Consider the following 24,177-nt stretch of genomic DNA (forward strand, 5'->3'; position numbering starts at 1 on the left):
CAGAAAATCATCCAAGGGTTAAGAGAACCTGAATTTTCAGTTTAAGTATTCCTCAATGCTGATACAAAATAGGGAAGCTGGAAACTTTACCCATGAAATACAGTACAGGTGCAATATAATAGTTGCAATGTAATAGTAGTTATTTGAATAGCAAAAAATGTAGCATTCTGGCTTCTAATAATATTTAAAAGGAATTCATCAGTATGCTGTGATTACACCATAGTTGCAAGCAGATGGGCATACACATAATACATGGTAGTTCAAAGGAACTGTAGTCACTTTCAGCCCAATTTAGTGACTTGCCTTGCCCTTGCCTAATGTAGGTCTAAATTTTCAGGTAAGTATAAGATTTTATCTGCAATCATTATGATACCTGTTAATTAGTCCTTGGGAAATAAAGCAAATCACATAAAACATATATGCATAAAACCAATCACAATTTTTTTTTAGATCTTGAGCAATTTCATTGGCTGAAAGATTTTAGTAGTGTTTGCTACCAAAGAGAATGTTCATACATTTATATATGTGTAATTCTCAAGCTGCATTCATTATACACACACTTTCATGTAAGAAAGGATAGGTAAAGTTCTTCAAGAATACAGAGTCATCAGTTCCAGGTCACATGAATAGGGTAAGCTTTTGCAATTACTGTCTTCAGAGAAAATTGATCAAATATGAGCCTGTTAAAATTAAAATACAGTGTGATATAGAGAAAAGGAGCTTTTGTCTCTAAATAAATGAAAACAGTGGCTTTATTTCCTTTGCTAAGGCCAACAAAGACCATTGATAAAGATTCAGCAAAACTCAGAAGTATCTGACATTTAAGTGTCTCTCAAGAATACAGAGTATCGGTAGGAAAATTCCTTGTTTTGCATAAAATTTGATTTAATCACTATCAGATATTATTACAAGGCTTTTATTTTGGGGAGATGATAGCGGAAAGGCTGCAGGTAAGAGAGATTACATGTCAGTCTGCTTTTGTAGTTCTCATATTTTCTTTTGTCCGTGTCAGAGAGGAGGGGCAGAAAGGGAAGCACAATGCCTTGGATATCCTACAATTCCTACACTCTGATAGTTTTCCAGTGAATCAACCTTAAAAGGCCTCCCATGCAGCCTGAAGATGAAGGGCATGTGGCCTGAAATACCGCCCCTAGATTTCAGCTATTTGTAAGTGGCCCGTTGTTTTTATGGAAATTTGCTAAGAATTACAAAGTAGCAGTGTATTTCATTAGCAGATTTTACATCTATAATCCTTAGGCAAATAGAACGATGTTTTTACATACCAGAGAACATTATTTAAGTACTTTTTAAAAATGATGGAGAAAGGAATGTAATAGGGAAACAGAAATGGGAATAACAGTAAAATTTTTTTTGCCTCTGAGATTATCCATTTATTCATAAAAGCATAGAAGCTTTTTGCTCTGCCTTAAATTCTTTTAATCAGCTGTGTTTATGAGTATATCTTTTAGCTCTACTTTCTTAAGGAATAAGAAATTATATCTGGTACTCTAGGAAAAAAAAAGAAAGAAAAAGCTCTTTCACCAAATTATGTTGTTATGTGGAATCAACTTCCATCTACTATTGGTAAGAGCAAAGCATACTAACTGAAGGTTACTTTAAAAAAGAAATCAATATATTCTTAGAAAATATTTGACATGCAATCAATGTGCAGTTAACACATCTCCTCTGTTTGGAAGGACAATAATCCCTGTCACCTCCTGCAAAAAAAAAAAAAAGCAATATTTATTCTCATGTTTGGCTGATTGTGTACATCAAGTACCTCCCTGATTATTGTAATGTTGGAAGGGATATATGTTGAAAACCATACTCAGGACATTCAGAACAAAACAGATTGGAGTGAAGAAGCCTATAAATATGGTTCCTACACCAATAACCTTTTAAACTGGCTTTACAAAACTTGGTTATCTGAAGCTTAAAAAGGTCAAAATTACACATATTCAAATTTCATGCCAGAAAAATTCCTACTATATTTTTAAAACACTATAGAATCTAGCAAGATTAAAATAGTTAAATGCTAGATCAGTATTAGTGATATGCCTTTAATAAGTAGAAAATTGATATGCCACTTACTGAAATGCTCATGAAAAGCACTTTCAGACATTTACTTGCTGAATTTTGTCATAGAAAAGAGTTTAAGTCCATTTATTTCAGTTACTTGATTAGCATCTTCCTCCTTAAAATGAGTAATGCATTAGTTTATCAGAGAGACAGAAGTTGGACAGAATGACTTCAAGAGCAGTTTTTCCATAGCTAAAATTTTCTCCACAACATTAAAAAAGAAACCAAAACCCCCCAACAAACTAAGAGCATATTCTGGCTGGGGTATATACATGCTGTTCATTGCTACATAGCTCAAATCCTCAAATGCAGCTGGTGTGAGCCCAGGCATGCTGGAAATGGAAACCCAACCTATGAATGATCACGTAATACCAGAGAAGTAACATGAGATGTGTTACTGCATTTGTACATAGAGTAGATTTTCCATCCATTCTCTCCATGAACTTTTTCCTGCTAGCTATGCCCTGCTTTGTTGCAATTTTACTTGCACTCTTTTGGTAGAGGGCTTCTTGCAGATGGCTGCCCATTTTCCTGTGTACTCCTCATAGTATCTTGCAAAGTGATGGTTTTGCCTGAGAACACCCTTCTCCAGCAGAGCCTTTCTCTGTGGAGGACTGTGCCAGTGCCTTCCAGTGTTTCCCTTTTCTGACAAGTGGTACTGGGCAATCAGAGTCATCCAGGCTGGCTTCAAGCTCTCTGATTTACTTACTGTACTGAGTAAATGCCACTGAGTTTCTTCTGAATTCCATGTCCTTTGGTCTCTATTCTCATTTTTCACTTTATTTTAAGCTCCACTTTCAGCTGCTCCATGATTCAGTCTCTTTTCCATGGAGGACATGTAAGTTCCATTCTGATTTACTACATTGCAGCTTGTGTAACAGGCTCAATGTCATGGCATGCATCTGATCTCAAAAAAGGGAGTAGAAAGTAGATTATTTATTAATTCATTTTCTTATATAAAGATTAAAAAGATTTCATGTGTGTAATGAACTGTAGGCTGCAATTCTATGTGGAAATACACCTCTATTACTGAAAATATTATTAACTGAGAGCACTTATGTTTTCCTTTTCTCCAGAAAGAGAAAAAAAAAAAAATCAGTCTAGTCCAGAGTTCAGTTATTCAAAGTATATGAATGTACAAAAAGACTCAGAAGGTTGAATTTTACTTGTATTTACCCATTTCTTTGTCAAATCTAATCAATTCAAAACACAACAGTTTTTAAGATTTTCAACAACAAAGGCTCTCGCACTTAAGGGAAATTGAACACTGGTGGTATTATTTTCAGCAGTGCTGCCTTTGTGAACTCACCAGCCCAACATCCAGGATTGCATATAGCAGAGCCAGTCCAGCCAATACTACACTAGGCCCAGCCATGAAGCCCAAAATGAGATTTAAAATATACCAAACTCAGGTATGTCTAAGGTCATTCCTCCTTCACTCTCTGCTTTCCAACTGGTTGAAATTAAAAAGTAGAATAACCAGCATCTAATGTCAAATTCCTCTTGCTTCTCCCTGATAGATTCTTTACTGACCCCATAGCCAACTTAGAAGTTTTCAGGAGGGAGTGAGCAGCTGCTGTAAGATTAGTTTGGAAATGGTTTGAGTCTGGAGAGACTTTCAGCTATATCTTACAGTACCAACCATGATGTACCAGCAGGCAGAACAAAGCTAAACAAGGAAGTAAGCCAGTCTAGGAAAAGGGCAGAGGAAGATCTCCAGCCCTGGAAGGAATGCATAGCACTTGTGGTAAAGTCCCAGTTTAATCCTAAAGATTAAATCCAGAAATCATTCCTTAATTCTTGTTCATGGAAAACATCTGCTAGCAGCAGAAATGTGCAAACTCTATTCTTTGGATGAGCAAAAGTCAGTTCCTGCTGTCTTTCTGTGCCATTTTATACATCCAGGATCCATCCAGGTCTTTTTCAGATACTCTGAGCAGTTTGGTAGCATTTTATTTTTCATCCCACTGACATATACCTATGAAGTTTTACTAGCAACAGAAGTGAAATTGCTGCAGAAGCTCTTTCTCCTGGTATTTCCAGCTGCAGTGGCAGTGGTGAAAAATCTCCTAGGCTGACTGTTGTAACATGATTTTCAACCACTTCTGTGGACTGTAGGCCTAAAGGGAATTCAGATAAGGCTATGAACTTGTATACAGTTATCTGAATCGTACTTGCCAAGTTTTCAAAGTTCATCCATCATCACAATGGATCCCGTGGGATGTTAGTTGGCTCTGGGGAGTGTTAGCCATTTTCCCAATTTCACAACACTAGGACTGCTGAGTATTGTGAGATATTGTAGGACACCATTTGCCAGCCTGAAATGTGAGGTTTATAAATATGTCTGGAATATACAGTACCTCTGAGGGGCTGAATCAAAAACAACCAAAAGTTTTCACGAAGTACCATAATTCCAGGGGTGAAGTGGGCAATGAATTTTGACATCCTTTCTACCATCTGTGTTTGTCTAAGTATGCTTGCTTGAGAAGAAGCAGCTGGGAGAATGCTGTGAAAAGATGCCTATATTTTAGCATTCTTCTCAGAAAAATAAATATCAAGTTTCTGTTTCTCCTGACCAGCAGCTGGTATAAGAGCATTCGTAAAATTAATTTTGAAATGCAACATGTTGTTTTTCAATGTTTATGTAGTATGTGCTCCCACCTAGAAAGGTTAATACAGGCATCTCTTTGCTCTTTTTAGATGTACTGATATATGAAAAGACTCTGTGTGGGACTTTTGTTTGTTTATTTGTGTTTATTTCAGTGTGAGGGAGGTGAAAAATTTTTAACAATAAAGAGTTCCAAATGTGTTGTTCATTTATGAAACTGCTGCTCTGTTTCATCTTCTTTGATGCTCTGAGGTTTTTACTTACCTGATTTGTAGGTTTTAGTATTTGCTGCAATGTCACTTTCATTAATTAAAAAACCCCAAAAAAGAGTTCTAACAACTTCACCATAGTGCTGAAAAGGAGATAGTACGTAAGAGAAAGTAAGAAAGAGGAAGGGAAATGGACAGCTCTCAGTGATTTTTCCAAACTTTCCTCACTCTGCTTTTACTCTCATTTGGTCATGGATACCAAAACCATAAGAAAGTATAGACCACTTTTACCTTGAAAAAACAGAAAGGCTGTCCTTAAGCCCCTCTCACAAGCTCTGAGTGTAGTGATACAAAACTGAATCTTTTATGTAGCACCTGAAGAAACCACTACTGAAGTTAGTGGGATCTGTCCACTGATTGTCTTTAATTGAAGCTGGATCAGATCCATGAGCCACACCAATTATGTTTCTCCTGGCAGCTAAACCGACAGGTCTGTCTGCATAAACTCAAAAATTGTATCTTGTGTTTGAAAACAACCTAGCACTTCTGTATTCTGATCATAACTCTAGTGATGTTCCTTGACTGGGAATATACAGGGAGACAATCATCCTCGATGACAGGGACAGACATCAGTCTTAGCTTAAGAGAAATCCCAAGGCAGGAAGGCATTACCTTGAGTTTTCCTTGGTGAACATCCTGGAGTACAGTGTTAGCCCATTCTGGCACATTTGCAACAACCTTTTTTTTCTTAAACTTTGGCTACTTGCATAGACTTTCATTTTGACTTTTTTACAATGTGTCTTCAATATCTCTAGTTCCAAAATATAAAGAGAGGTATCAAAGGATGAGGACAAGGGTACTATCACAGAGTCTTTAATGAAATTTATCTCTTTTTTTTCCCCAGAGGTGCGGAGAAATCTCATTTGATAGTCCTGACCAGAATGCCAAATGTGTTCGCATGCTAGGTAAGGGTAAGAATCTCTTCCCTTTTTTATTCAAGTGTGTGGATATGGAAACATGTTTAATTTGGATTTGTTTCTTAAAAGTACATGATAATGACCGTGATGATACACAATGGCATTTACATAGCTCATCCACATGTAGTCCTCACAAATATATTCTTTACAATGAACTTTCAATTATTTAAACAAAGTACACATATTCCAGTAGTGTCCATGTGCATAGATGAAAATATAGCAGTACCAACACTGTAATTGGAAGCTCTGATGAGCTGAAGTCTAGCAAAAGCTGAAAATCTCTACTTCTAAGGACAGTATTAATTACACAAGCATGTATCAAAAGTCTCTATAGCAGACCTTCACCTGCATCAGTGAGGGAAATTTCAGCCAACGTGATTTTACATGTTTGCACTGGTGTAACTTCATAAAAAAAATCATATTAAGTAGAAGTGCCTATTCTTTAGGAACAATACAAAAATATTCTGCTATGTTTCATCAAGTTTGGTGACCAATTTCATTGGTGGCTGTTTGTTTAGTCCAAATTGCTAGTACCAAGACATTAATAGCATGGCTAGTATCACAGTGAAAGGCAGGGAGTAAATGTCTAAAAACCTAAGAGATAATGTTTACTCAGAAAAAAATGAAATCACAGAACACTTGCAGCATTAAGCCTTAAATTCTGAAGACCTTTGACCTGCCAGGGAAGAGATAAATATATGCTGTAAATTAGAGCATTGCATCTAATAACGTAAAGATTGAAATAGCCACAATTTTTAAAACTGCAACTGGCAATGTTTTGGAACTTAATTCCCATCTGGGTGCATAGCTGTGCTCTGTAATAACAGATTATGTGGTTTGTTGTTTATATTCATTAAATCCTATTGTCACAACAGACTATAATTGCTGCCGAGGAAATCTGTCATGCTTGTAGCGCACAGATCCCAACAGATGAACTGACACAATGGGCCATAATGATCTGTTACATCAATGATCCATGGTTAGAAGTCTTTAATGGAACAAGCTGACAAAAAAAGATACACTTGTGATCCTTTATCATGCCAATTATAATCTGCAGTGTAAATACAATTGAGTTCCTAATACTCTAGTTCTAAGGAAGTTATATCCATGCAAATGTTATTATGCATTAGGGGGAAGAATGGGCAATGGGAGAGAGGAGAACAAAAAAGCCCGTTCTGCATGGGTTGGTTCATCATTTCATTTGGCATTTTTAGAACAAGTCAGTCTAAAATTGGGAGTTTGACATCCCTCTCAGTGCAAACAATTCTTTAGGAGAAGTGAGAAGAACAAGATCTTGTTTCCATTACACATGTTCTTATCTATGTCTTGTAGTATATATACATACCAGAATGAGAACATATGCTGTGCTGGGTAAGGAAACTGCTAGGAATGTAAAAATGACTCCAAGAGCACATGCCAAAGGTGTAACTGATTCTCAGAGGTTACATCTCTTGTATTAAAAAATATTTCACCTTCTATTGTTATTTTTCAGTGTTGCTAACAAATTAAGGACTGCAGTGTCATATATAATACAGAATTTTTCATTTCACCCCAAGGTATTCCAAATCATGTACATAACTGAAACTATTCTAAGCAAAATTTGTATACTCCAGAACTGGCTCTCTAAGACGTGTGGGAAGAAGAAACCAACTAACTGTACTAACACAGCTGAAACTATGGTTTCTCTGAGAGTGATTACTGAAGACAAGTTTCATTGTCTCAATTTATTGCAGAAATCTGTGTGGTTCTGGTAAAGCCAGAGTGTGTCCATTGCTGTAAAGCCATTCTGTGTCCATTCTGGGCACCTCTCGTTTCATGTTGAACTTGTAGAAAGGAACAGAAACCAGAAATTGCACAGCCAAAAAGGTCGAAGACTTTGTGTTGAATGTGTCATGCAGTGCCCAGTCTCATATTTTACAGGGGAATTGAATTTCCAAGAGAATGTAACACAGTTTGTCACTGATCAATGCAAAGCTGACATGATTAATGTCTGTGGGTGTAACCAGTGAACAAAGCACAGCGTGCCTTCAGAGAGGGACATCTTTCTTGGCAGCTCTGTCTTTGAAATATGCTGAAACTGTCATGCTGTCATTTAATGTAACAATGACACCAGTGCTCTAGACAGAAATCTAGAGGGCAAGTCCCAACTGCAAGAGGATAATGACTCTAGTAAGAAAAGAAACACGGGAGCCTGGAGTACTGATTGTATTTCTTCAGGGACCTTTGATGCAAAATCTGTCCATACTTGAAACTGCACATTATTGAGCTGTACTCTAAAATGGTAGTAGCTGTTTCTGTCGGAAAATGTCTGTGTCTGCTTTATACTACTGGTTCTGGGCTAGCTTCAAATTTAAAGTTTTTTTAGAAGTAATGTCAGGCTTGCCACTGAGTCCACATTCCTTGAGGTAATGTGGGTTATGTGTATGAAGTTCTTTTTCCTATAAAGGTTGAGGAAGAGGGGTTTGCAGTAAAAATCCTGACTTCCTACTAGAAAACAGTAAATAATATGTTAAAAAATGCCAAAATGCTTACAATTCCTAGAGTGAAAGTCAGAAACTTTTCAAGGCACTGACTAAATATCACTCAACCTGAGATTAAGAGGATAAAATCAGCTTAATGCCTGATCTTTCAGCATCAGAGTGATAGATACTTATAATTCAAGTGTAAAAATTAACAAAATTAAATGGTCACTTAGCAGGGTTTCCTGAGGATATACAGGATAATAGCTATGTGCTTTGACCATAATATGTCTAGTATTACTGTAATTATCTAAAGTTGTGTTCTGCCTATTATTTTTTATATTTTGCTTGTCTCCTTACACATTTATCTGTTGTCATGATTTAATCCCAGCTGGAAACTAAGCAACATGCAGCCACTCGTTCACTTCCCCCCCACAGCAGGAGCTGAATCAGAAAAAAGTAAAACTTGTGGGTTGAGACAGGGACAGTTGAATAATAGAAACAAAATAAAATATTATTATAATAATAGTACCAACAATAATAATAGCATTAAAGAAAAAGAGAGAGAGAGGAATATAACCCTCGAGGAACAAGTGATGCTCAATACAAGTGCTCACCACCTCTGACCAAAGAGATCAGCAGCTCCCAGCCAATGCACACACACACACAGAAACACAAATTTATTTCCAGATCATGAAGCTGTATGGTATGGAATATCCTTTTGGCAAGTTCAGTGCACCTGCTCACAGTCAGAGTAAAGGAAACCAAAAAGTCCTTGACTTAGAGCAAGCTCTACTGAACAAAACCTATAATGTCAGTATGTTATCAACATCTTTCTCATACTTTATTAAAAACTCAGTACCGTACAAATTACAAAGAATAACATTAACTCCATCCCAGTCAAAACTAGGACAATATGTTATATCATTTAAAGCAACACAACTTTTATAACTGTCACAAAAGAAAGTTGGTCAGTGGCCCACCTTAGCTTTTGGAAGACCTGAAGTGTTCAGATCTTACATATATCACAGCTTTCTTGAGTATGGCATTGGATAAGACTTTGAGCCCTGCACATATATTGTCCTTTGGAAAATGGGAAGATAAGCACCTCCTCACTTAGAAACAAAAAGAATAAATTTGTAAGTACAATGAGAAGCTGAAGTTCTACAGTAATACAAGTAATGAAAATATCACACTGTCAATAGAAGTGTGTTATCAGAGATTTCCCTTGAGTCTCCAAGTCTGTTGAGAGATAATGGCAGATCATCAGCACTTCCAGGGCAAGGAAGAAAATCTGAACTGTTCTGCTTAAATTGGAACTGTTATCAATTTAGTCAGGGCACTTGGCTGTGAAAGAATTGTCTGATAATGCTGAACAAGATGTCAAAGAAATTTTGCTTTATGCTGCATTCTGGAAGTTAGAACCCTGAGCTCCTCATGTTCTTTACTTTAAATGCTTTTGACTTAAATTATAGTTAGCACAAAAATTGAGATTATATGTACTCACTATGTAGTTATCAGTCTAGAGATTCATATTATGAAAGGCAGAAGAGAGCTATCCCTCTCCCTAGAGCACCCACTGCTATTTTCAATGGCACAACCTGAGGTTAATTTTTCCCATATGCAGACAGACATATTCTGGGCTCAGACATGACAGAGTATCGTATCATGCAGAGATAATTGGGTTAGTTTGCTGTGAAAATTGCTGGTTGGATGCCTAAGCTAATTAACTCTGCTGGGAAGGATTGCATATGAGCTTGTAGGAGTCCAAAGTTAAGGCAACTTAACCGGTTCTCACTTCCTTAGCTAGCTCAGCTAACAAAGTTAATTCAGTAACCTCGACTGAGTTTTAAGAATTTGTCCTGGAAAAAATAAGTTCACATAGCTGGCTCCAGAACTAGCACAGAAGCAAAAAAGTCTGCCAACTAGAAGAGAAACTTCAATTATATAAATATATAAATATGTATGCAATTTTGTTTATATAAATAATTACCTGTTTATACAGAGTAGATATGGTTATCCTTATATGCTGTGTAGAAAATAGGCACATACTAACAAACAACACATACAAAATTAAATTATCCCTCTTGTTTTAATCAGTTCAACCTGATTGATGATAGCGAAGTAAGGGGGATGGATGATAAGAGCAAATTATTTAGTTTGTTATTCCAGCAAGCTGTCTTTCACCACCAGATTTAGTCTTTACTCCTTAATGAAATGCTGAGTAGATTTTGAAGAGGTCACATCTCTTGTTGGCCAACTCTGCTGTCTGCAGAAATTCTTCCAGGGGAAATGTGAATTGCCCTCCTTAAGGAGCTGGTTGGTAAGATGAAAACACAAGCCTTCCAGACACCCTATGGCAAAAAAGCTGAGGTGCTTTCTTTTCATTACTGTAAATTCCATGCAGACAGGAATTATGTGGCTCAGGTTTTTTTTTTCCCATTAGGTGCAGTCTTAATCCTTGCAAAGGCAAACAGATGAATCCTTGCTTGGAATAAAAGTAGTTTCCTCACAAATAGCCATTTAAAATTAATCAAAAACAGCAACAACAACAACAAAACCCCAATTATTAAAAAAAATTGAGATAGGGCCACCTTTTTTTTTTAATTCTCCAGACTGCTAGTGCATAACTTTGTTGCTTTGAGGCAACAAACTTTTTCATACTCTAGAACAGAGAGGTGTCTACCTCCCTCATGTGTCTACCTCCCTCATCCCCCCTAAAAGGTTCTTTTTGGCATACTTCCACCATTTATTGCCTATGAAGAGTTATGGGTAAAGGAATCGGCATTTAGCCATGAAATTAGTTTCGTGGATCCAGCTTCATCAGTCTTGGTGGCTCTTTGCCCACTGCAGGAAACCACCACACATTTGAACAGAGTTGGCAGCCACAGCTTAAGAGAGAGAGACATTACTGGAATAACAACTGTGTTGAAAGCCAGGAGAGAGGGGTACTGGCAAGGCTCTGGCTGGCTGATCTCTGACTTATATAACCATTGAAGGCACCTTCACTTGTGGCAGAAAAAGAATCTATTATAACTTACTTTGTAAAACTTGATCAGGTAAATAACCAAATAACCTAATGGGTAAAAATACTGAAGAGTAATTAAATGTGTCAACTTGCCCTGCAGCAAAGGGAGAAAGAGAAAAGAGGCACCTAGTCAAATGGTTCTGCACTGGTGAAGAGCCTGGAGCCCTCGCTGACATCATCTGAAATGTGACCCTATATATCTTGCACATGCAAAACTTCTGCTGCAACTGATAGTCATGCATGAGTAATGGTATTCTAAATAGCCAAATATATGGACTATTTATATCCCAGTCACTCGAACACTTACACCTTCCTTTTACCTCATGCAGACTTAGTATTCTATCTGCGCAAATGAGATGCAAATAAACACAAAAATTAATTTTTGTAAAATTAAGCAACATATTTATGGGGAAAAGGCCTAAGATCTTGAGTGACTAGCAAGAAATCCATGCTTGTTGCTACACTGCCCATCAGGATTACTCAGAATTTCATAGCTGCCGGAAGGGAGAGGCTTAGGATGTCTGCTACAAAAAGATAGGTTTCTATTCCATGAGCAGCTTGCAACACAGGATGAAGAGAAGCAGTTTTTTCCCATTTATAAAGAAATGGTGTGAATGCATACAGAAAGATAAACACCGCGTCTCCTTTTGATATTCTGTTAATGTAGATACATTCAAATTCTAACATAAAAGTCAATGCTTCAAGTTTTTCACTTATATTTCATATTCCAACTGCCACGCTCTACCAACAATTTATTTTGATGAGAACAGGATTGTACAGATAGGACTTATGGAACTGTAGTTCTTCTACCCAACTGAGTAGAGATTTTCAAATAACTTCTAACACTTTTCCCTTTTTTCTCTCGAATAGCAATTAAAAATATGACTTAACTCCTGATATTGCAACTATGCTTGTAAATGAATTTTAAAAAGTGGATTCCCTGGTGTGCTTACCACCACTGAAATAGAGGCTTACTGCTCCTTCATGTCAATTAAGACCTCTTCCCTAGGTTGACTGTATCTTCCTGAAATGCAACACTTTGTTTCTCACCTGTCTTCTCCGAGAACACCCATGACTTGTTGGCCATGGTGGTACAGAGGAGGCTAAAGGCTTGGGCAATCACCCCATGCTTGATGTGGAAGGCTGAGGTGCCAGGCTGCCTACATGGGAGTGCTGCTTGGAGACAGAAAGTGGCAAACCAGCAGGCATGAGGCCACAACAGCAATTTCTTTGTCAAGGACTTTATGGCATACACACACCACAATTGTTCCACTTCATCACCATGTTACAGTTTCAGGCTAAACAGGTAGAAACTCTTTGTCTCTACTATGATAATATTTTTGCCTAAAACTGTGAAGAATGTAAATATCAAATCCAGATTTTACTTTCATGACTATTTGATTAATTTGGGTAAGAAATTATAAAAAAAAGAAACATCTGATGCCCTAAGAATATTTTAAAGAGCAGTTCTCTAATAACATCTTATTATTTGAGTAATTTTGATCTAATTGCTATTTTAGGTAATTATATAGGCTGGTAGTTGAGTGACAGTGACCACCTGTTTATCCTGTTCTGTCCTGTCCTGTAAATCAGGTCAGACTGAAACTATTTCTCTTGCAGTATTCTACCTTTCAGAAGAGTGCTGAAGGAGGCAAAAACTGGCCTTGTCCTTTTGAGCATGCATATAAAACACTTTTCTAAATTTAATTTAGGGTTTTTTGTTTTCTATCACATAAACACTACCTTGAATCATATATCGTTTTTATCCTATGTCTGAACCTGGTACAGGAAAGAGATGGGAGTGTCAGGGCACTTGTAGAGAATGCAATAATGAGGATTTGGCAGCATCTGTTTAATGTAAGCACAGCACGATGGCTTTCTGGAGAAGAGAGTGTTTACTGTATTGCCCATGTCTGCAAAAGCCATTCATTTGGACCAAAAGATCCAGCTGAGATTCAAAACCTCAAGAGATAATGATAAAACCCCTCCAGTCTCCAACTAGAAATACCCCAAACCCCTGACTCTTCAGTTTTTCTTTCTATCAAAAAGGTTAATTGACTTGTCTGAGAATTTAGGAAGAAGCTACAGATCTCAAAGTCCTGTCCAGAAGTTGCATTCAAAGCATGGCTACAAATACTTGCAAATTCTAGCAGAAGGCAAAGCCAAGTGTCTCCCTTTTCATCCAAAGCATGTCACAAACATAAGAGTTGCATTCTGCTGCCCATCTATGTAATAATAATCTAGTGAGAGGTTGACCTTTTAATTCTGAACTTCCATCATCCTATGATAGTTAAACCTCACAGCACCAATTTTTTCATACCTACCAAAATAAAGGCAACACAGTTGGGATTAAGTGCACTCTGTTGCAGCTATTGACCCTGCACAAGGGCAGATGCTGGCTATGGCTGCAGCAGAATAAGAAATAGCCCCCCACATCTGGGGGAGCACATACATATAAGACAAGAAGAATCCTGTATTTTTTTTCACAGACATTTCCTTTCTCTTTTTTTTAACTAAGCACTTCTTAGAAAAGCAGAGGAACAGTGGCTTGATTGATTTACTTAAGATGATCTCATATGTTGTTTCATGGTATTTGTCACATGAGTTATTCTGATCCCCTGCTGGAAAATAGATTTCAAGTGCCTATTCACTCTGCTTCCTCACAGTTTGATTTTTCCTCATGCCTAACCTCATGCCCAAACACGGACTGCATTCACGTAGTTTCCCATCTTCTTTGTCCGAAGTGTTATGAGTGGGTTGTGCTCACCCAAAGTACTTGCTGTACAAAAAATTGCTGTGACTAACCATACTGCTATAATAATCTTCTCTCAAAAGATGGGGAGGGGGAAAAGGAATTCCAAATTGGGGACCAAATTGAAGAAGAAAACACTTATTCACAGTTTTACATCAGCCATCCCTTCATGATAGCATACATATAATGAAATCTCCAGAGCTAAACTTTTCAAAATTAGATTTAAAAGATTCAGATTTATAATTTGTGGTTTGAGCTCATCTCTAGCAATTAGTCTTTGCTTCTTTAATTATTACTTGGTGATACTTGGAATTTCACAGTCTCTGCAATGTCCTACAGATTATTGTGTAGCTATCTTTAGTAAGAGTGATTTATGTCTGAGAAAGCCATGAAATTCCTGTGCTTTCAAGCACTCAGTTCCTGGCTGTACATGCTCGTAAACTTCTCAGGTTAAGAAGGCATTTTCCTATATTCTTCTCTACTCTGTATTTTAAGGATGTCTCCTATTCTGGAGCTAAACATTTTTGCTGTTCTGAAATGTTGTTAATAATTTTACCATTCTTACTGAGAATTGGCAGTGTAATATTTGAAGGATTTTTTTTTCACATCTAGTATAAAAAAGTAGAGCTACCAAATCAAAATCCTACTGTTCTTTTGCCTGGTTAGCTGGGTAGCTAGTTTTCCTTGATGGCTTTACCTTCCTTTTTTTTTTTTTAATATTAGAATATAGTTTCTAATTATAATCTTTTGTCTCCTTGTACATCTCATACTTCTTAAAGCATTAAAGCTCTCTTAGATCATCTGTTGATCATCAACTACTTAAGCATGTATTTGAATATTCTCACTGGAGCTAAAAATTAGTAGATTGAAATAAGTTTGCATGCCAGGGTCAGTCACTATGTCCAGCACTGAGCATGCCCGAGCACTGATCTGATCGAACACTTGAGGCTCTGGGCTTATGAAATCATGGAATGGGAATATTGGTAGTAAATGATGGAAATTCTATTTAGCAACAAGGAACTGAATTTCTGAATCGCAACTGGCTATGTAAAGAAATATATATGGCTATGAACAGAAAAGTTCAGAGAGTTCTACTGGAATTCCCTCACAGAGCATTCTTCTTGCTCTGCAGAGGAAATACTGCTGAAGACAGCTGGGATGCAATTAGTCTAGCAGAATGTCTGTAAAAAAATTTAAAGTCTACAGCCAGCATCTAATCATCTCTTTGGTAGCAGAAAAGAACAAGAAAGAGGTGCTTCCTTCAGACTAAGATCATTGCAAAACAGATGTCCAAAGCTGGTCTGAGGAATCCTATTCTCCCCATTGACTCCTCAAGAGACTGAAGTGTGGATGTGAGCAGTTGGAGGAGAATAATCTTACTCCTGGAGTACAGATATTGTTTTTCATCACATTCAAAGCTCTCAGGTTTAAAGTTGAGGGAATAGTAGAAAAATAGGCTAATCAGCCTCATCTGCAAGATTTTATTTTTTTTAACATAAAATCTCAAGTTTTCAGGATATTTGTAAAAAAGTATTTGTGGGAAATTGTTTTTATTAACTGAATTCTTTTCCTCATTGCTTTTGTGAAGTCTTCATTTCTCTCTCTCTCTCCCTTTGACATAGCTGCAGGACCTTTTCTGACATCTGAATAGTTCCTGAATTTGACTTGAATAAAGTAAATTGAAAACATGACAGAGGATTTTTCAAATGCTTAAGGGATCCAGCACACTGTCCCATGGGAAGAAAAATCAACTGTATCGTGAAACCTTTAGATGTGAGGACTAAATCCTGACATTAATGTGTCAATTATGGTTTTGATTTTCATAACATCAGGAATATTAATCCAAAGTAAATTTTTTATGGAAGGTACTCTATAGCTCATTTTTGTAAAGAGAGTGTACACATTAGTAATTTAGATTGTCTCAGGAGTGTGTTCTTGAGATCCTATCCCAACATACTGCAAATTCTGGTTTGCCTTATGAAGTAGTCCCAAAATAGACAAATTTCACTCATAATAGAGCAAGCCCTGTTCTCTGGGAGCACTTCTAGTGCATTCTAGCTGCTACTAGACACCTAATCCATGGACATAGATTAGAAGTAGTCCAAACAAAATCCTCCAAAGTATACACAGTGCAGACCTGGGAGCCTCTGCTGCAGCTGTTTAACTCAGCCAATTTGCTCTTATTGTACTCCTGCTTCTCTGAACCTTGCCAGAGAGTCAACACCCACTGGGACTTCAATCCAACTGTTGCTCTATCATGCAGTCTTCTGTAGCCACAAATTACCTTCAGGACCATTCAGCTCAGTTAAGATTCAACTGAGGATGTTTAGGATGTATTTAGTTCATAATTTATGAGGGGTTGTAAGCGTGTGTTTATCATTTGCCTACTTCAAGTACACAAGCCATCAATTAGTGCATGCAACCTACAACTTAACCAGATATTTGTCTTACACACTCACATGAGGACAGGTTTATGGCAAATATGATTAAGTCCAATGAGAAGTTTGTCCTTTTTGAAACATAAGGTTAAATGATTTTTAAGTCTAGATCAGGTTTTCACACTGATCTTATAGATTAATACAGAGCAAACTTAATTTAACACTTAATTCAAAGGAATTATTCATATTGCAGAGTTTGTTTATTGACATACAATAATGAGATCCTCACATTTTATTCATGCCCATATAGGACAAATTATAATTGAGTATTTTGTTTTATAAGAGAGAGTGTTAATGAAAGGACTCAGAAATACTGGGATCATACGCTTTATTAGTAGAGTTAAAAGAAAGCAAGGATTAGTGCACTAGAATTTACTTCCCCATCTGAAAACGGTGCTATAAACTGACAGCAGAAATGTATAACATGATGACATCAAGAAGCATATTACCCTGCTGACAGAAGAAGGGATGGTTACTTTCAGTGTCTTTTCAGACAGATAGATAACAATACGTAAAGATAGCCCATATATATATATATATATATATATATATATATATATATTTGTTCTATTATTGCTTTTGTTAATAAATAATGTATGAGCATACTCTTAAAAAGAAGCCTGTGCTTTTCCACCCCATGGTGGAAATTTCAGGTTTCTACAAAAGTAGGAAGACAAATTTATAGTTAAAGGTACATGACTGTCAAGTACCAGAACACTCTGGAACTTTGATAGTTTAGACAGGCATTTGTCAAGAGAATGGTCATCGTCTAAAAAAGAGACAGAAGTTTTACTTCCCTCAGCTTTAACTGCCCTGTGAAGTTTTTGTAATGAAACTTAATTTCTTTAACTATTGGTGTCCAAAGTATTATATTTACCAACTTGGGGCAGTATCTGCAATACAGAAAAATCATTGTTAAACTGATATTGTTTGGCTTTGCTTTGTAAACCTCAAATAGAGTTGCCAATACACTCAGCCATTCTGTAAATATTCAATTAAAATCACCATGGAACTTGTCCTGTGGAAGGAGTTGTGAAAATGTGAATGTCAGTTAAGGGGTAGCATAAATTATTGGAGTCCCCAATTGTGTAGCTAGGAGCTACACAATGTAACAACCATGGCAGTCACTGACAGAGTTCTGCTGGAAAGGGAGGATGAATGGCAGATGCCTCATTGTAATTTCTTGTTATCAGCAGGGAGTGTAACAACAGACATTAATCCACTGGTTTATCACAGGTAGTAATATATCCAGGGAGCTACCACATTAAAGGCACAAATGCAACTGCTGCCATTGTACATTTGTCCTAGAGGGGAAGTGCATGTTGTAATACTTAAGAAGCCAGAAGAATCCAAATTTGCATTAATTTAATTATAAGTATATTTCACTTTTCTTAAAAAAAAATAAAATGGAAGCATCATAAATCATGATGTCAAATCTCATTTATTTTCTGTTGTTTGAGAACAAGACTCAGGCCTTTTGAAGTCTGTGTATTATTTGTTTCACGGGGAAAAATGACATTATAATAGCCCTCAGAACAGTTTACAGAGAAAATACTGTTGGTTTTGGATATTTTTATTTTAATCCAAACCAGTTTCTCTGTGCCATTAAGGAATTTGTGTTTGGTTTAGGCAGAACCATCTTAGATACCACAGTTGCTTCAAATTGTGCAGCTCTTTGAGACAAAACAAAAAGTCTCTTGATAATTGATGACTGAATAAACAAAGAGGAAACTGGAGGCAGATGTTTGCTGGAAAGCTTTCTGAAATCCTAGAATGGGATGGGGGAGAGTTTGATTTTGATTTTAATCAGAAGCACCACAATTCTCTCTTCACCCTGAACATTTCTTACTTGACATTTTTTGTTCCTAATCTTTGTTGGGGGAGGGTGTTGCTGGTGTTTAATTTTAAGTGAATTTCCAGTAGTAGATCTAGAAAGGTTTTAGGCTGGCAGCTGTGCAGCCTCAAGCCCTCCCTCTGCAAAACAGCATAAATCCCTCTAACACTATCCTGGACAGAAATCATCATCCCTGAAATGGAAAGATCATCTGCAGGAATTACTAAACTACTAGCACCTTTATCCATCTGGTTTTTATATTCTTGCTGAAGCTGCCTTGAGAGTAACAAGATGTCATGCAGGATCTCATATTATGGATATATTTAACTCCCTTGGTGGGACCTACAACCAGAAGTACATGTTCACATAGGCAGGGCCCATCATTCAGTTATTTTTGCTGTCACTATGCTCACTTTTTTCCACTAAAAAACTGGCCTGCTTTTGATAGCAAATGTACACCTAAGCTGACTGGAAGAAGAATTTAATCAGAAATGTTTGATAAAAATCATCTTCCTGAAATTAGATCTTATAATTACGTTTCAGGTGAAAACTTGGGACTCGAATTCAAAAGCTTTTAGTGAAATCCTTTGGCCGGTAACAAGCTTTAGATTCAGAAGAGTTGATTTGATGTTTAAAATGCTGGATTTTTAAAGGTCTGTGTGCTTCAGACTTTTATGTGGGAGGTGCATTCACTGTGTGTCTCACTGAGTTACTCCAGCATATGACTGGAGTCCCTGGTGACAGCTCACAGAAGGTTCAGCTTGGCTGAGTAGCCTTAGTCACAGAAGAAAATGGGATAAAGAGACAGACATGTTAAAGTTCACCTGAGGAATTCCTATAGCATCTGTGAATCCAGTATTTACAGATGAAAACTAACATTTCATTTGTGGGAGAAAATGAGCACTAAACCACTCTGACAAATAGAAAAAAAATCCCTGTGGAATTCTTGAATTTTTTTATTAAAATAATTTGGAGCCAACATTTCAGTTTCTATTGTGTTTCTTTACTGAGCTTGTATACTTAAAACTAACAAGTACAATCTCTAGTGACCCAGCTTTGTGGTAGTAAACTTATCTGACAGAAAGGAAGATGAGTTGGATTAACACAGTGACATGGATGACATAACAGGAGGGATGGAGCTGATGTAATGCCTGTGTCAGCTGTAGATAGGTGCGGTTGTGCAGTTTGTGAGTGCCCTTCTCATGGAGGAGCTATCTGCTTGAAAAGATATAAAATTCTGCTCTTAATGTCCTTTGCTCATTGATCCTGTGGCATCTCTTTTGTAAGATCAGTTGTTATGGTACTGTAAAACAGAACTTCAGTTTTAAAAATAAATAAGTCAGGAGTTTTATCCTCTTTAATTGTTGGTGCAATGTGTAGCAACACATTGCTCTAAATTGGATTTAATTTGGCACGGGATGAGAATGAAGGAGAGTTTTAGTCATCTTCCCTCTGTTTCAAGTTGGCCAATGCAACACCTGCTCCCACGTTCCAGGCTGTTTTCTCCCACGAGTGCTGGTGCACACTTGCCAGTTACTCTTTGACAATTGCAAAAACAAACAAACAAACAAACAAAGAAGCTGCCTTTAATCAAGTTTCCGAAGCCAGACCACCAGAATGAATGCATCTTTCTTGGTAGAACAGCTCTTTGTCTATATTTTCCTTGTCATTATAAAGCTACCCTAAAGTGCTGGCTGGTGTGTAATCCAAGACTTTGCAGCAAGTTATTTGTAATTTTTCCGAGGCAAAGCATCACAGCAATTCGAGTCTGAGTCTGCCTCAGAAGTGCAAATGTTGACTCAAATGGGGAACTCAAATATGTATCCATGAAATGAAGCAGCAACACTGGAACAGGAAAACTGCAGGTTCAGTCTTTTAAAGTTATTAAGTACTGAAATAGCCAGTCCAGTGCCAGTGGGACTTTGAAAGCATCTCTGTATAGCTTATTACCAATTAGAAAAATAATATGAACAAACTCATTGCAAACAGTCCCTGTTCACTTGAGGACTCTCAGTCATTTCATTTGCTCACAAGCACCTGACCAATTTTTTAACCATAGAGAGTTACTGTAAAGCTACTTTAAATCTGAAATTAAAACAACTCTTAAATTAAAAAGGCTGACTTTAAAAGGCAAGAATAAATTAAATTTTAAAATTACAGATTACTCTGCTCCAGTTAAAATCACACACTACTGAAAAAGCACTCCTAAACTGTGGTCTCCAGACTAGATGTCCCCCAAGGAAGCAATGGAATAAAATCCAAGAAGAAGACTATGAAGTTCAGACAAGACTTCCATTCTCCCTTATGCTAAGTGCATGTCATAAGCATTACACTACAATCCCATTTCACTCTTACACACACACACACACACAACTACACTTGAATTCTTTACTGCATAGACAGGCTGTTCCTGCTCAGTACACCTAATGCTGCAGGCAAGGTGTTCAGCGAGGAGCTGCTACAGGTTGTAGAAGATGGTGAAATTTAACCTGCTCCGCCAATTTATAGATAACCCTTGTAAATGCTAAGCTGATCTATAAATTCTATGCTCAGTTTTATTTTTATATAAAGAAAAGGCATCTCTTTTCTTCTTGGTCCTGTTTTGTAGTGGTCACTGCTAGAGCTTGTGATGAGCTGTACCTGGCAGGTATGGAGACACAACTGGAGTGAACCCAAGGGAAATCCAGAAAAAGTGTTTCTTTTCTGGAGAAAAAAAAAATCTGGATGCAAACAGGATGGAAAGCAGCAGTGGTTCTGAGCTCTGCCTCAATCTGAGGTTCTTTTGAGTAAGCTCTCACTCAAATCTTTCAGACACCAACTGGGTTTTGAAGTTAGAAAGCAAGAAAACAAAGCAAGAAATTTGCACCAGGCAGAGTGTTGAAGCATTTTCAATGTCAAACAAAAGTGAAATGGGAGTTTTCAGGGTCTTATCCTTGGATGTAAACACAAAATCTTATTTGAAATTCCAAATCCCAGTTCAAGAACATTTTTTTGGATCTAGTCCAGAACATCTTGATGACCTATGCCATGTTTTCACATTCACTAAGAAACAGAGACTGATAGATCTCATCTGTAATATACATGTATAGCAGCTGTGGGCTGCTTCTAATCATCAACATTCTTTAATTATTAACAAAAGTTTTATTATCTATGAGTCAAAAGCTTATTTTTTTCTGGCAAAGGGCTGGAAAGATAATTTTTCTTTGGGATAGCAGATGTTTCTAAAACATTAACCCAAGATTCAAACAGGACACATATATTGAGTGCAAATCCCAGGTTAATTAGAGCATCATAGCTAAATTGATAAATAAATAATATATATCAAATAGCCATTTCTATTAATGAGTATCCCAAACAATTCTGTAATGAAGTTCATGCCTTCTTTTTCCAATTTATAGTGACTCTTATTCTAAGACAGTACAAGATGTTACTTACAAACTACATCACTTTCTGATCTATTCTTGGGAAGCATTTTCTTGGTAACACTTGTTCTAATATTGTTTTTCAGTCTTTGTTGCTTATTCCCATAAGCAAGGGTCTAAGGCTAGTCTGAAATTGAATGCTTCTCTCTTTGTGGAACGATTGTGGAGTGATCCCTGTATATAAAAGCCTTTTTTTCCATAGTGCAAGATATTTCTGTCCTTGTAATTTGCAACCACTGCCCTAACAAGAACCTGGAGTAAAATAAGTGCAAAGCAGAAATATGACCTGAATATTTCCTATATGTATTTGCTGCTTTGTCTCTCACAGAAGAGACTTCCCCTGGATTCCCTAGATATGTTGCCACACACTATAAAGGAGGAAGTGCAATGAATGCAGTTGGCTTATTGCCCCCCAGGAGTTCCCTCTGGTAGAGTGTGTCAAAGCACTCCTGGCCATCAGTCTGTCAGGTCTGCTCGGATGTTTTGGAAGACAGCGTGCTCTGAATGGGAATGTAACAATAGCAGGCTGATTTTTCAGCAGCCAGCACTGATAACTCTGATAAACAGTCTTCTTGAGGTAAGAAGTGACGCATATCAGAGGTTCCTGCCTTAGATGCCAAGCTTATTCGTCATGTAATTGGATATTGTTGGAGAAAACCATAATTAACCTAGACTTAAAGGCATAAGGCCATCTCGTTGATAACATGTGGTCAAAGATAATCGTTTGCTGCTGAACCCACTTTAATCTTTCCTTTTCATTTACTTTTAAGAGATGTGACCTAACCAGGTCTTACTTAAACAAAGCTACACTTACTGGCTTCATGATTATTGTTAAATTACAGACCTGATGCTCTTGGCATTTCATTTTATGGTGAGGTAAAAACTTAAGACTCTCCTAATTCAGAAATCCAGGAAGTTATCGGTTGACAAAAGCAAAGAGCACATACATCTTCCCACACCTGTGGGTGTCTAATTCTAGCTCCAGCCAACAGAGAGCAGCTGTAGTGAATACCTTCCACCACCATCAAGTCTTCTCTACACATTGGCCTATTTCATCCTACAAGGCAGCAAAAATTCCAGCTGATGTACTTGTGGGGTCCATTATTAATTGTGCCTCAATTTGCCACTTTCAGCTCTCTCCCGGGCTGTCACAAGACCTAGGCATCTGCTACTTCTGTCCTCACCAAACTCTCATCCCTCCTTCTAATCTACAGCTGCTCAACTATCCATGCCTCTCCAACAACTGTGTTAGTGCTGAGTCCCAGCAGTCCCAATATTCCCCTAGAATTGTAGAGAAGCTTTTATCACACCACCCATTGACTGACAGGAGATTGTAGGAGGTGGGTGGTTTGGCCACCCCAGTGTGCTGAGGCTATTAGTCATCTGGTGGGCTATCTGCTGCTTCCAGGAAGTCAAGGACTATCACATCACAACAGGTTTTAGCTCCTGCCCCCAAGGAAACAAACACATGGAAGCTTGCAAGGTTATAACAAACAAAGTAATTCCTCTGGCTCAAGCCAGCTGCAGATTCCAGGAGCCTTCTCATCTCCTACCACCAGAAAATTGATATACCTCTTCTCCTTCAATGCTTTGCTCAATTATGTGACAGGAAGTTAGATTCCCCACCGTGCTTTCTCTTTCATATGCTAAAACCCACTTTTGTGTGTCTCTTTATAAACATCCTCAAACCATCCACATACACATCACATACAAATCCTAGGAATCATATACACTACCTTTTAAGATAGATCTTTGTTTGAACAGCCTCTCAGTTACTAATTTGCTTTCTCATATACCTAACATGGCAACCATACATTATACTTTCTTCCCTAAGGGCTGCACAAATAAATGAGATTTTGGCTTTTCTCCAGATATTTTCCTATTGTTCACAGGAATATCTGTTTTTAGACCCTTTCCCGTTTGTCCGTAAAGGTAGTCTTATCTTCTTGATTCATCAGTAACAGCTTGTTACTGATGTGGAACTTGGGCTCTTTGAGGTAGCCTTTCCTGTAATTACTGTTTCTGTCATTAACTGTCCTCTAAAACATGGCCTATCTAAATGGGATTTGTTTTAATTCCTGAGGTTTATTTAGGGGAAAAAATAATTAAAATCTGGAGTTATTTGGAGGTATTTAGCTTTATTGTCTCATAATTATGGAAAAGCTGTTAATATTTATAAGCTCTTTTCGCATCATAGGCTGAATATAGAAATAGATTATGCTGGCTGAAGTTCTAGATTGTTTTTGATGAGTGAAGTGAGGAAAAGTTTGTAAGAGACTGGTACTGAGCCAAAATATCAAGATTCATACATTTCCTAGGCTTGTTTAGTCATGTTTTATGCATAGATCAAACATACAAAATAAATTTACAA

General features: G+C 37.3%; 1 protein-coding gene across 5 annotated transcripts in view; it reads left to right on the top strand.

Moving 5' to 3' along the window:
* The window catches only part of PDE7B (phosphodiesterase 7B), a gene marked incomplete at its 5' end in the record, with an annotated part of 168,464 nt that overhangs the window by 48,350 nt on the left and 95,937 nt on the right, over positions 1-24,177 (top strand). For 3 of the 5 annotated variants that reach the window (XM_083858594.1, XM_083858593.1, XM_083858596.1), the window contains 2 exons: positions 3,366-3,491; positions 5,801-5,861. In XM_083858594.1, coding sequence (XP_083714720.1) covers positions 3,366-3,491; positions 5,801-5,861 — 187 coding nt within the window. The remainder of the gene's footprint in view (positions 1-3,365; positions 3,492-5,800; positions 5,862-24,177) is intronic. The other 2 variants (XM_083858595.1, XM_083858597.1) reach the window with 2 other exon arrangements.

This window comes from Zosterops lateralis (assembly GCF_965231275.1).
Source record: "Zosterops lateralis genome assembly, chromosome: 3".
NCBI lineage: Eukaryota > Metazoa > Chordata > Aves > Passeriformes > Zosteropidae > Zosterops > Zosterops lateralis.